Raw genomic sequence first — 14,708 nt, 5'->3', positions numbered from 1 at the left:
CCAGGAGTTGGCGGATGCTTTAGTCCAGGTCTGGGAGGAGATCCCTCAGGAGACCATCCGCCACCTCATCAGGAGCATGCCCAGGCGTTGTAGGGAGGTCATACAGGCACGTGGAGGCCACACACACTACTGAGCCTCATTTTGACTTGTTTTAAGGACATTACATCAAAGTTGGATCAGCCTGTAGTGTGGTTTTCCACTTTTATTTTGAGTGTGACTCCAAATCCAGACCTCCATGGGTTGATAAATTGGATTTCCATTGATCATTTTTGTGTGATTTTGTTGTCAGCACATTCAACTATGTAAATAAAAAAGTAGTTAATAAGATTATTTCATTCATTCAGATCTAGGATGTGTTATTTTATTGTTCCCTTTATTTTTTTGAGCAGTGTACATAACACTCCAAATCATTGTCTTTCACCTGTCTATGATCTCGCTAAGGATGAGGTTGGCAAGCTTGCTGTCCACATTCTTCAAGTTCTTCATGTCCCTATTCTTCAGTGGGGACATGGATGTGGGAGTGGTGGTGGTGGGTTTACAGCCCGCTTTACCCTATAACAAAAGAACCACGAGTTCAGATTTGGTTATGATTTTAAACAAGCTAATCTCTTGTCATGATGATTGGAAATTCTCCTATTTTCTTAAGTTTGTCAATGTTGTCTTCCCTTCTTTAAAAATGGATATAGACTGGAGATGTTCTTTTAGTATTAGGTTTTTTTATTCCAGCTTTTTTTAGTCCGTGGCTGTAGTGCCAGTCTAGGATCAGTTATTCCTTTTAGAGCATAATTAATCAAATTTGCATTGACAGGGAGGAACTGGTCCTAGATCAGCATTCCTACTCTGAGACACTATCAATATGGACCCTGGATTCTTGGCTAGATGTGGAGTTAGTTGAGGAAAGGCAATCTGTGTCTCACCTTGTTGCTGTTGGACTGGGGGGCCGGTCTGTGCTGTGTGTGACTGCTGGAGGGCCCACTGAAGCTGGGGGAGCGCTGGTGGCCCCCGTGGCCTGCCGCCAAGGTTTTTTTTGCCGTTTGCTTTGGTCGTGGGAGAGAGTGACTGGAGTGAGTAGTCAGGGAGTCCCTCTTTTTGGGTACGGCTCCACTTACTGCCAAGAGCAAGGAGACCATTAGAACAATCGAGATAAATGATCGATGATTTATCAGCATGGTAGTTTTAGGACATTTAATTAAGCTGTGTGTGAGCTAATGTCCCTTCAGTAGAGGCATATGATTCTCCAGGCCTGATTTAGTCTTAGACTGTGAACCTGAACAGGTCCAACAGAATTCAAACTTCAAGTCCATGTAGTCACTGGACAAAGCTGGATAAACACCCGCCAGTGTTTCTATGGAAGAGAAATGTGACTGTAGTTTGAGGTAGCTATCAGTGTCAATGTGAAGAACATATTGACAAATACACAGACAAAGCAGCAGAAAGAGTCAAATAAATAAATCGGTAACACTTAACTTGAAGGGAGCTTACTGTACATAGACATTCAAAGATGAAATAGGAAAAAACAGGAAAAGTAGGTTTGGCGGTAGATCAATTTCAATGATGTATGAAGAGAATAAAGCCAGGAATTCCTGAATAATGAGGAACAATGACACCCCTGAAAACAACACTTTTAAGAAACCAGTCATGACAACTGAAAGCAGATTCCCGGTAAGCACCCACCTGAGCGTAGATGCCCGTTATGGTACAACTGGTTTGAGCTCTCTGTATAGATGTCTCTCTGAGCTGGCCCTGAACACAGCTTTGCTATACAACAGGAATGACAACAACAAAAACAAAACGAAATTGGGAAAGGGAAAAAGAGAAGGGAGGGAAAAAGGAGAAGAAAAGGAAATTATATTAAAATAACCAAATAAAATAAGGGGCATGATTCTTTAAATGGGGGACAAACAGCAATGTTTTGGGATGGTGCCTAAGTTAAGTTGTCATGCCACATCCAAAAAAAGAGGCATATGGGGCTGAGAGGATTGTCAGTGTCTTAGGCAGCAAAGCAAAACATAGCAGCCATATGGGCTCGAGTGGCGCAGCAGTCTAAGGCACTGCATCTCAGTGCAAGAGGCGTCACTACAGTCCCTGGTTCGAATCCAGGCTGTATCACATCTGGCCGTGATTGGGAGTCCCATAGGGCGGCGCACAATTGGCCCAGCGTCGTCCAGGTTTGGCCGGGGTAGGCCGTCATTGTAAATAAGAATTTGTTCTTAACTGATTCGCCTATCAAAATAAAAGGTTAAATAAAAAATGTATTAATAAAAATTCCAAACAGGATGAATCAGGGTCCTGTTCATCGAGAAATGTTTTAAAACATTCTGCAAAGCAAAAGGAAAATTATAATTTCTTATTGGACAAGTCTAGGTTTGTCATCTTAGGTTTGGTGCCTGATTAACATCACTCAGGATAACGTTGCAGCCAGCTGTGGAATGACGAGAAGCTTCTGAAAAAGCTTTGGGGGACCACTGAGTGGATTTTTACCCTAATTTACTAATTCAGTAACTTAAAGGATTAAATCATGTTTTGGGGTGTCCATTACGGGTTTAATAAAAAGGTACTGGAGTATTTAGGGAGTAATCCCTTTTGATGCATAAAGTACATTGTAGTTTGGAAGTCATGTGATGTCAATACAAAAAGTATGTATGCGAATATACACCGAGTTGCACCCCCTTTTGCCCTCAGAACAGCCTCAATTCGTCAGGGCATGGACAACAAGGTGTCAAGCGTTCCACAAGGATGCTAGCCCATGTTGACTCCAATGCTTCCCGCAGTTGTGTTAAATTGGCTGGATGTCCCTTTGGTGTTGAACCATTCTTGATACACACAAGAATGTTGAGAGTGGAAAAACACAGCAATGTTGCAGTTCTTGTTGCAGGCCTACATGTTGTCGTCCCCCCCCCCCCCAAGAGATACAAAGCTATAGAGCGATTTCATTTCAGTTTCAATGTGGTAAATATTGCATTCATTGTATTGTGTTTCAAGTTTACAAACTATAATTTAAAGTTGCTCAAAGTTTCATATATTAAACTTCTCAAATGCATTCAAATTCAGTTTTCAAATTCAGCTCTCTAAATTCAGATTCAAAACCAGAGACAACATCATGGTACTTAGCCAGCCAGGAAAGGTAGAGGAGAACAGATAGACAAAAAATTATCTGAAACAATCAAAACAAACCCCAAATGCATTCAACAAGTTTGTAGAGTCACAAGCTTGCTGTAGTCATTGTGTGCTATGAATATGGGAGCAAATACTTACATAAGTTAATTTGTCCCAATACTTTTGGTCCCCTTAAATGGGGGGGACTATGTACAAAAAGCGATATCATTTCTAAACAGTTCACCCGTTATGGATGAAAATATCAAGAAATTAAAGCTGACAGTCTGCACTTTAACCTCTGTCACTATATAATTTCAAACCCAACGTGCTGGAGTACAGAGCCCCCCCTTCCCTTCCCCCCAAAAAGTATAAAGTCACTGTCCCAATCATTTTGGAGCTCACTGTACATTGTTTTTGGTGTTTCTCTACTCCGATGATTAATCCACAGACAAAATGGAGGTGGGCCTGACCACCAACAACGATGAGACAGCTTATAGGGAGGTCAGACACCTGGCAGTGTGTTGCTAGGACATCAACCTCTCCCTCAACATGGGCAAAACAAAGGACTTTATCGTGGACTACAGAAAAGAGGGACGAACCAGCCCCTATTCACATCGATGGGGCTGTAGGGGCTGTTGAGAGCTTAAAGTTTCTCGGTGTCCACATCGCTAAGGACCTATCATGAAGAGGGCACGACAATGCCTCTTCTCCCTCAGGAGGCTGAAAAGATTTGGCATGGGTCCTCAGATCCTCATATTACGGGCACCTTGATTGGCTGCATCGGCATCCGATGGCAAGGCGCTACAGAAGGTAGTGCGTACGGCCCAGTACATCACTGGAGTCGAACTCCCTGCTATCCAGGACCTCTATACCAGGTGGTTTCAAATGAAGGCCCTAAAAACTGTCAGACTCCAGCCACCCAAGTCATAGACTGTTCTCTCTGTTACCACACGTCAAACGGTACCAGAGTGCTAAATCTGGGACCAAAAGGCTCCTGAAGAGCTTCTACCCCCAAGCCATAAGACTGCTAAATAGTTAACCAGACTATCTGCATTGACCCTTTTTGCACTAACTCTTTTTGACTCTATGCACAGACATTTGACTCTAACCACAAACTCGCACGTACAGTACGGACACTGACACTCCAACACACACGTACACACAGGCACACATTCGCCACATACATCACATACGCTGCTGCTACTGTCTATTATCTATCCTGTTGCCTAGTCACTTTACCCTTATCTATATATACATACAGTATCTACCTCAATTTCCTAGTACCCCTGCACATCCACTTGGTACTAGTACCCCATGTATATAGCCAAGCTATATGTTCATTGTGTCGGCATTCCTCCTTGAACTTTTTTTTCTCTTCCTATTATTCTTCAATTCATTGTCGGGAAGGGCCCGTAAGTAAGCATTTCACTGTTAGTCTACACCTGTTTATGAAGCATGTGACAATTACAATTTGATTTGATTTAAAATATTGAATTTGAATATTAAAACTGAATGCAATATTCATTCAATTCAGTTTCAAATCTGGAAATTCAAGTTCAATTTATGATTTCAAATATTTAATTTGTGCATTACAAATTCAAAAGTATTTCATTCAAATTCAATATCCTTAAACAAATTCAAAATTATGGAATTCAAATGTTGGCACTGAAATCGGTCCATACAAAGCTAACAGTATCTAAGCTAGCATGTAAAGCAACAAATGTCACACAATCAACATGCCGTTCAGAAGGTGCCATGCGGTATCAATGTGGACACGGAAGGCAAGACCTTCAAATGTGTCCAAATGCTTGATTCTCACCTAAAAGCTCCAGGCGATCCTTTGCCATGATCAGATTGGTGATCATCTTGGCCTGTAGACGTTTATCACGTTCATATTTCTCACCTGGAAGAGAAGAGAGATTAAAAACAAATCTATTAGTAAAATAGCAGTTTTCATCCTTGTTTTCCACTACTGATTTTTTTGTTTGTTGCTATAGCAGAGGTCTCCAACTCCGCTCCTAGAGCTACTGGGTATGCAGTTTTTTGTTCCAGCCCAGCAGCCACACACTAGGTGCTTACAATAATCAGCTGAGCATGGTCTTCAATCAGGACAGCGACTAGCTGAACCATGTGTGTTAATGCTAGGTTGAAACAAAACCCTGCTTATCACTAAGCTCTCCAGGACCAGAGTTGTTCAGGAAATCTGCACTATAGGTCCTAGGGAATACAAAATACAGCAAAAGTATGCACAGTCAACTCACCGTTTACAGCTACCTCGATCGCGATGCCCCTCTCGAGCTCTGCGATTCCGCGTTTGTACCACTGGACTGCCTGTTCCTTGTGCACTAGTAACACACAAACCACAAGTCGGGACAGTCAGACAGGCACAGAAAAAAAGCTATTTGAGGTCAGAGTACATACAAAGAAATTGCTCACAGTCAAATTTGATCCAACAAAAGTCAATGTAAAAGGATGAGATGAACGCAACTTGCAGTAGGCTAAGCATCCTTTAGTGTACAATACATATTTGCCATGCATTAGGGTACATATTTTAGGCTACATATTTTACATGCTTTATGTGTTGCCTAAAGGTATAGCATCTCAAGAGGCATTGGAAGAGTAGTAAAAAATATATATATATATGCATGACAGACAGTCAATCATGACCTCAAACAAGGGTACAGAGACTCATGGATCAATCAGTGCGTAAACCATAATGAAGTGAACTATAATGAATCATTTCACATGACTGACCCGGTCACTTAAACCCCTCTGGCCTGGAGCAGTGTTAAGTCATGGGACTGATTGTCATAGCTGTGGGAATATACAGCATATCCACTCCTTATGAGTGATTCTGAGTATTATTGAGACAGGGGCTCCATAATCCCCATGGCAGGCAGACAGACCCTAACATTCTACTGGGTTCAGCCGAGTTGCGTTCATTAGGCACTAAACTGAAAAACTGCCTGAAACAGTGAGGAATTGTCATAAGAATTGCTGATTTTAGTTTTTCCATTGCAAAACTTTTTTTTATTTTTATTACGTTGCATGCTCTGATCTATGTATTGCTTCTATTAGGATCTTAGCAATATGAGAAATGTCATTGTATCCTCTCTAGCCATTTAAGGACAATGATAGCTGCCACTCCGGCCCTCCCCATTTCAATATATAAATAAATAAGGTGGATTTGACTTTCACTTCAAACCACCACTCATCTCTACCAGTTTAGATTACTTAGGGGCATCATATAGGCCAGAGCCTTTAATTGCAAATAAATAGAGGGATGTGATATAGGCTTAGCCTTCATTGAAAAGGTCATGACTTATAAGATAAACAATTCCAGATCTAATTCCATATATAAGCTAATGTCCAACCATGATAAAAACAAAGTAGGACATTTAGACCAAAACAGGGACTGGGAATGCCACATCTTTCAGTGAGACAAACCTAGATTTCGATAACCCAGTCGTTTTTTCAAAAGATGTGGGACAACAGTGCGGCATACTGGGGGATTCCTGTTCAAAGTGATGGCATTCTCCACACTCCCAGAGGGAGAGCAAAGTGTACAAAAGAGTCCAAGGCCCTCAACCAGGCCCTTTGTTCCGTGATGCCAAAACCATTTTCTCTCCCCATCCCATCACAATGGTGCCACACAGGGAAACGGGATGTCTGATATGGGAGGGGCCTGGTTGAAAAAGAGCACAAGGCTGTCTACACTACAGTATAGGCCTACTTGAAAAAACTGTGGTGGAAATATACTCTGCATAATGGCGCCGGAGGAGATGGCTGCGGTTTTACGATCTCCTAACCTATTGTGTGTGTGTTTTTTCACGTTATTTTTAACTTATTTTGTACATAATGTTTCTGCCACTGTGTGTTATGATCAAAAATAGCTTCTAGATATCAGGACAGCGATTACTCACCCCGTACTGGAGGAATACTTTTTCTTCAATGAGTCAGACGGGAAGAATTTACTTCAGAAGCCCGACAAGGCCATCATCCCTGTCATTCACAGGAGAAAGAGACGGAGCTATAGGGGACGAAGATCTGGGTGCCTTTTAAGGATCCGACGCCAAGCGGGTAATCTCCCTTTACCATCGGTCCTATTAGCCAATGTACAATCAATGGTAAATAAAATAGACGAACTATGATCACGTACAGTTGAAGATGGAAGTTTACATACATTTAGGTTGGAGTCATTAAAACTCGTTTTTCAACCACCACAAATTTCTTATAAGTTGGTTAGGACAACTACCTTGTGCAAGACACAAGTAATTTTTCGAACAATTGTTTACAGACAGATTATTTCACTTATAATTCAATGTATCACAATTCCAGTGAGTCAGAAGTTTACATACACTAAGTTGACTGTGCATTTAAACAGCTTGGAAAATTCCAGAAAATTATGTCATGGCTTTAGAAGCTTTTGATAGGCTAATTGAAATCATTTGAGTCAATTGGAGGTGTACCTGTGGATGTATTTCAAGGCCTACCTTCAAACTCAGTGCCTCTTTGCTTGACATTGTGGAAAAATCAAAATAAATCAGCCAAAACCACAGACCTCCACAAGTCTGGTTCATCCTTGTGTGCAAATTCCAAATGCCTGAAGGTACCACGTTTATCGGTATAAACAATAGTACGCAAGTATAAACACCATGGTACCATGCAGCAGTCATACCGCTCAGGAAGGAGACGTGTTCTGACTCCTTGAGATTAACGTACTTTGTTGGGAAAAGTGCAAATCAATCCCAGAACAGCAAAGGACCTTGTGAAGATGCTGGAGGAAACAGGTACAAAAGTATCTATATCCACAGAAAACAAGTCCTATATCGACATAACCTGAAAGGCCGCTCAGCAAGGAAGAAGCCACTCCTCCAAAACCGCCATAAAAAAAGCCAGACTATGGTTTGCAACTGCACATGGGAACAAAGATTGTACTTTTTGGAGAAATATCCTCTGGTCTGCTGAAACCAAAATAGAAATGTTTGGCTATAATGACCATTGTTATGTTTGGAGGGAAAAGGGGGATGCTTGCAAGCCGAAGAACACCATCCCAACCGTGAAGCACGGGGGTGGCAGCATCATGTTGTGGGGGTGCTTTGCTTCAGGAGGGACTGGTGCACCTCACAAAATAGATGGCATCATGAGGAAAGAAAATGATGTGGATATATTGAAACAACATCTGAAGACATCAGTCAGGAAGTTAAAGCTTGGTCGCAAATGGATCTTCCAAATGGACAATGACCCCAAGTATACTTCCAAAGTTGTGGCAAAATGGCTTAAGGACAACAAAGTTAAGGTATTGGAGTAGAGGTCGACCATTATGATTTTTCAATACCGATACCGATTATTGGAGGACCAAAAAAAGCCGATACCGATTATTGGAGGACCCAAAAAACTACCCCGCTGCCGATTATTGGGGGACCCAAAAAAAAGCCGATGCCGATTATTGGGGGACCAAAAAATAGCCGATGGCGATTATTGGAGGACCAAAAAAAAGCCGATGCCGATTATTGGAGGACCAAAAAAAGCTGATGCCGATTAAATCGGACGTTTTTATTTATTCATTTGTAATGACAATTACAACAATACTGAATGAACACTTATTTTAACTTAATATAATACATCAATAAAATCAATTTAGCCTCAAATAAATAATGAAACTTTCAATTTGGTTTAAATAATCCAAAAACAAAGTGTTGGAGAAGAAAGTAAAAGTGCAATATGTGCCATGTAAAAAAGCTAACGTTTAAGTACCTTGCTCCAAACATGAAAACTGGCGGTTCCTTTTAACCTCTCTTGGGTAGGGGGCAGTATTTTCACATCCGGATAAAAAGCGTACCTGATTTAATCTGGTTATTACTCCTGCCCAGAAACTAGAATATGCATATCATTGTTTGATTTGGATAGAAAACACCCTAAAGTTTCTAAAACAGTTTGAATGGTGTCTGTGAGTATAACAGAACTCATATGGCAGGCCAAAACCTGAGAAGATTCTATACAGGAAGTGCCCTCTCTGACCATTTCTTGGCCTTCTATAGCCTCTTTATCGAAAACAGAGGATCTCTACTGTAACGTGACATTTTCTAAGGCTCCCATAGGCTCTCAGAAGGCGCCAGAACGGGCAATGATGACTCTGCAGTCCCTGGCTGAAAAACAGTAGGGGTGTTTTTGGATAGTGGTCGATCTGAGAACAATGACACGGGTGCACGCGTGCACGTGAATACACCATTTTCTTCTTTCTGTCTTTGAACGAAAACAACGTCTCCCGGTCGGAATATTATCGCTATTTTACGAGAAAAATCGCATAAAAATTGATTTTAAACAGCGTTTGACATGCTTCGAAGTACGGTAATGGAATATTTTGAATTTTTTTGTCACGACATGGGTCCGCGCGTCACCGTTCGGATAGGGACCTGAACGCACGGACAAAACAGAGGATATTTGAACATAACTATCGATTATTTTGAACCAAAACAATATTTGTGGTTGAAGTAGAAGCCCTGGGAGTGCATTCTGATGAAGAACAGCAAAGGTAATCCAATTTTTCTTCTAGTAATTCGGAGTTTAGTGAAGGCCAAACTTGGTGGGTGTCAAATTAGCTAGCCCGTGATGGCGAGCTATCTACTCAGAATATTGCAAAATGTGCTTTTGCCGAAAAGCTATTTTAAAATTTGACACCGCGATTGCATAAAGGAGTTCTGTATCTATAATTCTTAAAATAATTGTTATGTTTTTTGTGAACGTTTATCGTGAGTAATTTAGTAAATTCACCGGAAGTTTTCGGTATGTTTGCTAGTTCTGAACATCACATGCTAATGTAAAAAGCTGGTTTTTGATATAAATATGAACTTGATTGAACAAAACATGCATGTATTGTATAACATAATGTCCTAGGAGTGTCATCTGATGAAGATCAAAGGTTAGTGCTGCATTTAGCTGTGGTTTGGGTTTTTGTGACATTATATGCTAGCTTGAAAAATGAGTGTGTGATTATTTCTGGCTGGGTACTCTCCTGACATAATCTAATGTTTCGCTTTCGTTGTAAAGCCTTTTTGAAATCGGACAATATGGTTAGATTAACGAGAGTCTTGTCTTTAAAATGGTGTAAAATAGTCATATGTTTGAGAAATTGAAGTTATAGCATTTTTAAGGTTTTTGAATTTCGCGCCACTCGATTCCACTGGCTGTTGACTAGGTGGGACGATTTCGTCCCACATACCCGAGAGAGGTTAACATGAGTCTTCAATATTCCCAGGTAAGAAGTTTTAGGTTGTAGTTATTATAGGACTATTTCTCTCTATACCATTTGTATTTCATATACCTTTGACTATTGGATGTTCTTATAGGCACTTTAGTATTATTGCCAGTGTAACAGTATAGCTTCCGTCCCTCTCCTCGCCCCTACCTGGGCTCGAACCAGGAACACATGGACAACAGCCACCCTCGAAGCATCGTTACCCATCGCTCCACAAAAGCCGCGGTCGTTGCAGAGCAAGGGGAACAACAACTTCAAGGTCTCAGAGCGAGTGACGTCACCGATCGAAACGCTATTAGCGTGCACCCTGCTAACTAGCTAGCCATTTCACATCGGTTACACCAGTCTAATCTCAGGAGTTGATAGGTTTGAAGTCATAAACAGCTCAATGCTTGAAGCGCAGCGAAGAGCTGCTGGAAAACGCACGAAAGTGCTATTTTAATGAATGCTTATGAGCCTGCTGCTGCCTACCACCGCTCAGTCAGACTGCTCTATCAAATATCAAATCATAGACTTAATTATAACATAACACACAGAAATACAAGCCTTAGGTCATTAATATGGTCAAATCCGTAAACTATAATTTCGAAAACAAAACGTTTATTCTTTCAGTGAAATACAGAACCGTTCCGTATTTTATCTAACGGGTGGCATCCCTAAGTCTAAATATTGCTGTTACATTGCACAACCTTCAATGTTATGTCATAATTATGTACAATTCTGGCAAATTAATTACGGTCTTTGTTAGGAATAAATGGTCTTCACACAGTTCGCAACGAGCCAGGCGGCCCAAACTGCTGCATATACCCTGACTGCTTGCACGGAACGCAAGACAAGTGACACAATTTCCCTAGTTAAAAGAAATTAATGTTAGCAGGCAATATTAACTAAATATGCAAGTTTAAAAATACGTACTTGTGTATTGATTTTAAAGAAAGGCATTGATGTTTATGGTCAGGTACACATTGGTGCAACGACAGTGCTTTTTCCGTGAATGCGCTTGTTAAATCATCACCCGTTTGGCGAAGTAGGCTGTGATTCGATGAGAAATTAATAGGCACCACATTGATTATATGCAACGCAGGACAAGCTAGATAAACTAGTAATATCATCAACCGTGTGTAGTTAACTAGTGATTATGTTAAGATTGATTGTTTTTTATAAGATAAGTTTAATGCTAGCTAGCAACTTACCTTGGCTTCTTGCTGCACTCGTGTAACAGGTAGTCAGCCTGCCATGCAGTCTCCTCGTGGAGTGCAATGTAATCGGTCACAATCGGTGTCCAAAAATGCAGATTACTGATTATCAAGTTTTCATAACATCGGCCCTAATTAAAAATCGGCCATTCCGATTAATCGGTCGACCTCTATACTGGAGTGGCCATCACAAAGCCCTGACCTCAATCCTATAGAAATTTGTGGGCAGAACTGAAAAAGTGTGTGCGAGCAAGGAGGCCTACAAACCTGACTCAGTTACACCATCTCTGTCAGGAGGAATGGGCCGAAATTAACCCAACTTATTGTGGGAAGCTTGTGGAAAGTTACACAAAACTTTTGACCCAAGTTATACAATTTAAAGGCAATGCTACCAAATACTAATTGAGTGCATGTAAACTTCTGACCCATGTGATGAAAAAAATAAAAGCTGAAATAAATCACTGTAATATTATTCTGACATTTCACAATCTTAAAATAAAGTGGTGATCCTAACTGACCTAAGACAGGGGATTTTTTACAAGGATTACATGTCAGGAATAGTGAAAAACTGAGTTTAAATGTATTTGGCTAAGGTGTATGTAAACTTCCGACTTCAACTGTATGCGAGAATACTATTCATTGACTACAGCTCAGCGTTCAACACCATAGTGCCCTCAAAGCTCATCACTGACCTGGGACTAAACACCTCCCTCTGCAATTGGATCCTGGACTTCCTGACGGGCCGCCCCCAGGTGATAAGGGTAGGTAACAACACATCCGCCACGCGGATCCTCAACACAGGGGCCCCTCAGGGGTGCGTGCTCAGTCCCCTCCTGTACTCCCTGTTCACTCATGACTGCATGGCCAGGCACGACTCCAACACCATAATCAAGTTTGCCGATGACACAACAGTGGTAGGCCTGATCACCGACAAGACAGCCTATAGGGACAGGCCTATAGACAGCCTCATGGTCCAAACATGTCCAAACACACCAAGACAGTCGTGAAGAGGGCACGACAAAACATACTCCCCCCTCAGGAGACTGAAAAGATTTGGCATTGGTCCTCAAAAGGTTCTACAGCTGCACCATCGAGAGCATCCTGACTGGTTGCATCACTGCCTGGTATGGCAACTGCTCGGCCTCCGACCGCAAGGCACTAGAGGGTAGTGTTTACGGCCCAGTACATCACTGGGGCCAAGCTTCCTGCCATCAAGGATCTCTATACCAGGCGGTCGGAGGTAGGCCCTAAAAATTGTCATACTCCAGCCACCTTAGAACAGTCTATGACTCTCTGTTACCATACAGCAAGCGGTACCGGAGCGCCAAGTCTAAGTCCAAAAGGCTTCTACCCCCCCCCCCCCGGCGCATGTGACAAATAAGATTTGATATACAATATCCAGTCAACCCCTGAATGTCTGAAATTGTATGGGACTGCTGTGACTGTGTGCACTAGGCTAAACCTTTTTTTTCACCTTTATTTAACTAGGTAGGCTAGTTGAGAACAAGTTCTCATTTGCAACTGCGACCTGGCCAAGATAAAGTATAGCAATTCGACACTTACAACAACACAGAGTTACACATGGAATAAACAAAACATACAGTCAATAATACAGTAGAAAAAAAAGGGCAAAAAAGTCTATATACAGTGAGTGCAAATGAGGTAAGTTAAGGCAATAAATAGGCCATGGTGGCGAAGTAATTACAATATAGCAATTAAACACTGGAATGCTAGATGTGCAGAAGATGAATGTGCAAGTAGAGATACTGGGGTGGAAAGGAGCAAGATAAATAAATAAATACAGTAAGGGGATGAGGTAGATAGATGGGCTGTTTACAGATGGGCTATGTACAGGTGCAGTACAGTGTACCTGAGCAAGTACAGTATAGTGGTAGAGTACAGTAAGCCCCTTGGCACGTTGCTCCAGCCAGTTCAGTAGGTCAATCGAACATTGGCAGAGAAGACGAGGATGCAGATGTGTGGGTTTCCAGGGCTGGAAGATTAGGCTGGATTCCAGTATCTCTGCTTTACTCCAACTACTATGCTAAAGGGGTTTTAAAATTCTGCCTTCAGCAAAGTAAGGGTTTGGCTTATCTATAATCTGACTCTCAAGACACCACTGTGCAAAATAGCTTGGGGACGAGGTTAGCTTATGACAGACCTAGGAGTCTGGGAGAAACATAATCAATACATTTTGGGTGTTTGCATTGAAAACACGGGTCTAACTAACCAAACTCACCAACATGATGAAAGTATAGCCTTTCAAAACATAGCACTGACTTTAGACTGTTTTCCTATGTGCTCCGGCCCCTGTGTATTGAGGGGAGGCGTTTCTTAAATGCAAGCACGCGGAACGAAGCGGGGAGGGACTTACCTGAATTTGTCCAATAGAAACTTTTGTTTTAGTTGCAAAACCTTCCTTTTTCCAACTGTTTGGACTAATGATACACCCCAGTTACAGTACATTGAAACATTGTAAATAGTCAGGGAGGAACTCGATTAATTCAGTTTGCGCATGCATGATGACACGGCCAACTCGGAGAGGAGAGAGAATCGTATGGCATTTTCCACCCTGCTGACGATACCAATTAATGTCGGCTCACATCATCCAAGCACATGTCTATTGATCCCCTGGGATCACAGATTGGAGAAAGGCACATGCAGATAGGCAGTAGCTCTGCTGTTGTACTGTATAGGCTTGTGTGTGTGTGGACAGTATATTGGGAATATAAACTGTCCTGGTTTCAAAAACATGGTGGCACAAAGGACGACTACGCATATATATATATATTTACTTTTGTTTGCATATCCATACAGTATTGCCTATCTTTGTTATTTTCATTTTGTTAAACATTCATTGGCACCTTAATTTATGCAGGCTAGTTATACTAGTTGGTGTCCCCCGCACTCAGCCACTAATATATTGCCCCTGGGCATACCATATGGCTGACTGCATTCAGCCAGTCTGAAACCTAGGTTGAGTCGGCAGGCACATTCTCCTAGCCATATTAAACAGTCTGCATAACACTGTCAACCGGCTCAACATTAAGCCATTGTAGTAATAGTGTGGTGGTATAATGGACAGATATGCATCTGCAGTTCAATAAACTAATATCTTTATGTGATTGCATACTGAATGTCATTCTCTCTTTGTCTGC

At 41.6% G+C, this 14,708-nt stretch overlaps 1 protein-coding gene across 2 annotated transcripts in view; it reads right to left on the bottom strand.

Moving 5' to 3' along the window:
- Positions 1 to 14,708, bottom strand: part of LOC106586197 (spastin) — a 34,374-nt gene that overhangs the window by 18,992 nt on the left and 674 nt on the right. Inside the window, exons 2-6 of one of the 2 annotated variants that reach the window (XM_014173193.2) lie at positions 5,358 to 5,441; positions 4,916 to 4,999; positions 1,675 to 1,758; positions 918 to 1,108; positions 422 to 552 (exon numbers count right to left, since the gene is read on the bottom strand). In XM_014173193.2, the coding sequence (XP_014028668.1) occupies positions 422 to 552; positions 918 to 1,108; positions 1,675 to 1,758; positions 4,916 to 4,999; positions 5,358 to 5,441 (574 nt within the window). The remainder of the gene's footprint in view (positions 1 to 421; positions 553 to 917; positions 1,109 to 1,674; positions 1,759 to 4,915; positions 5,000 to 5,357; positions 5,442 to 14,708) is intronic. The other variant, XM_014173221.2, reaches the window with a different exon arrangement.

Source organism: Salmo salar, chromosome ssa02 (genome assembly GCF_905237065.1).
Source record: "Salmo salar chromosome ssa02, Ssal_v3.1, whole genome shotgun sequence".
NCBI lineage: Eukaryota > Metazoa > Chordata > Actinopteri > Salmoniformes > Salmonidae > Salmo > Salmo salar.
Note: the sequence above shows the minus strand (reverse complement) of the source record. Positions and strands in the feature narration are given on the sequence as shown.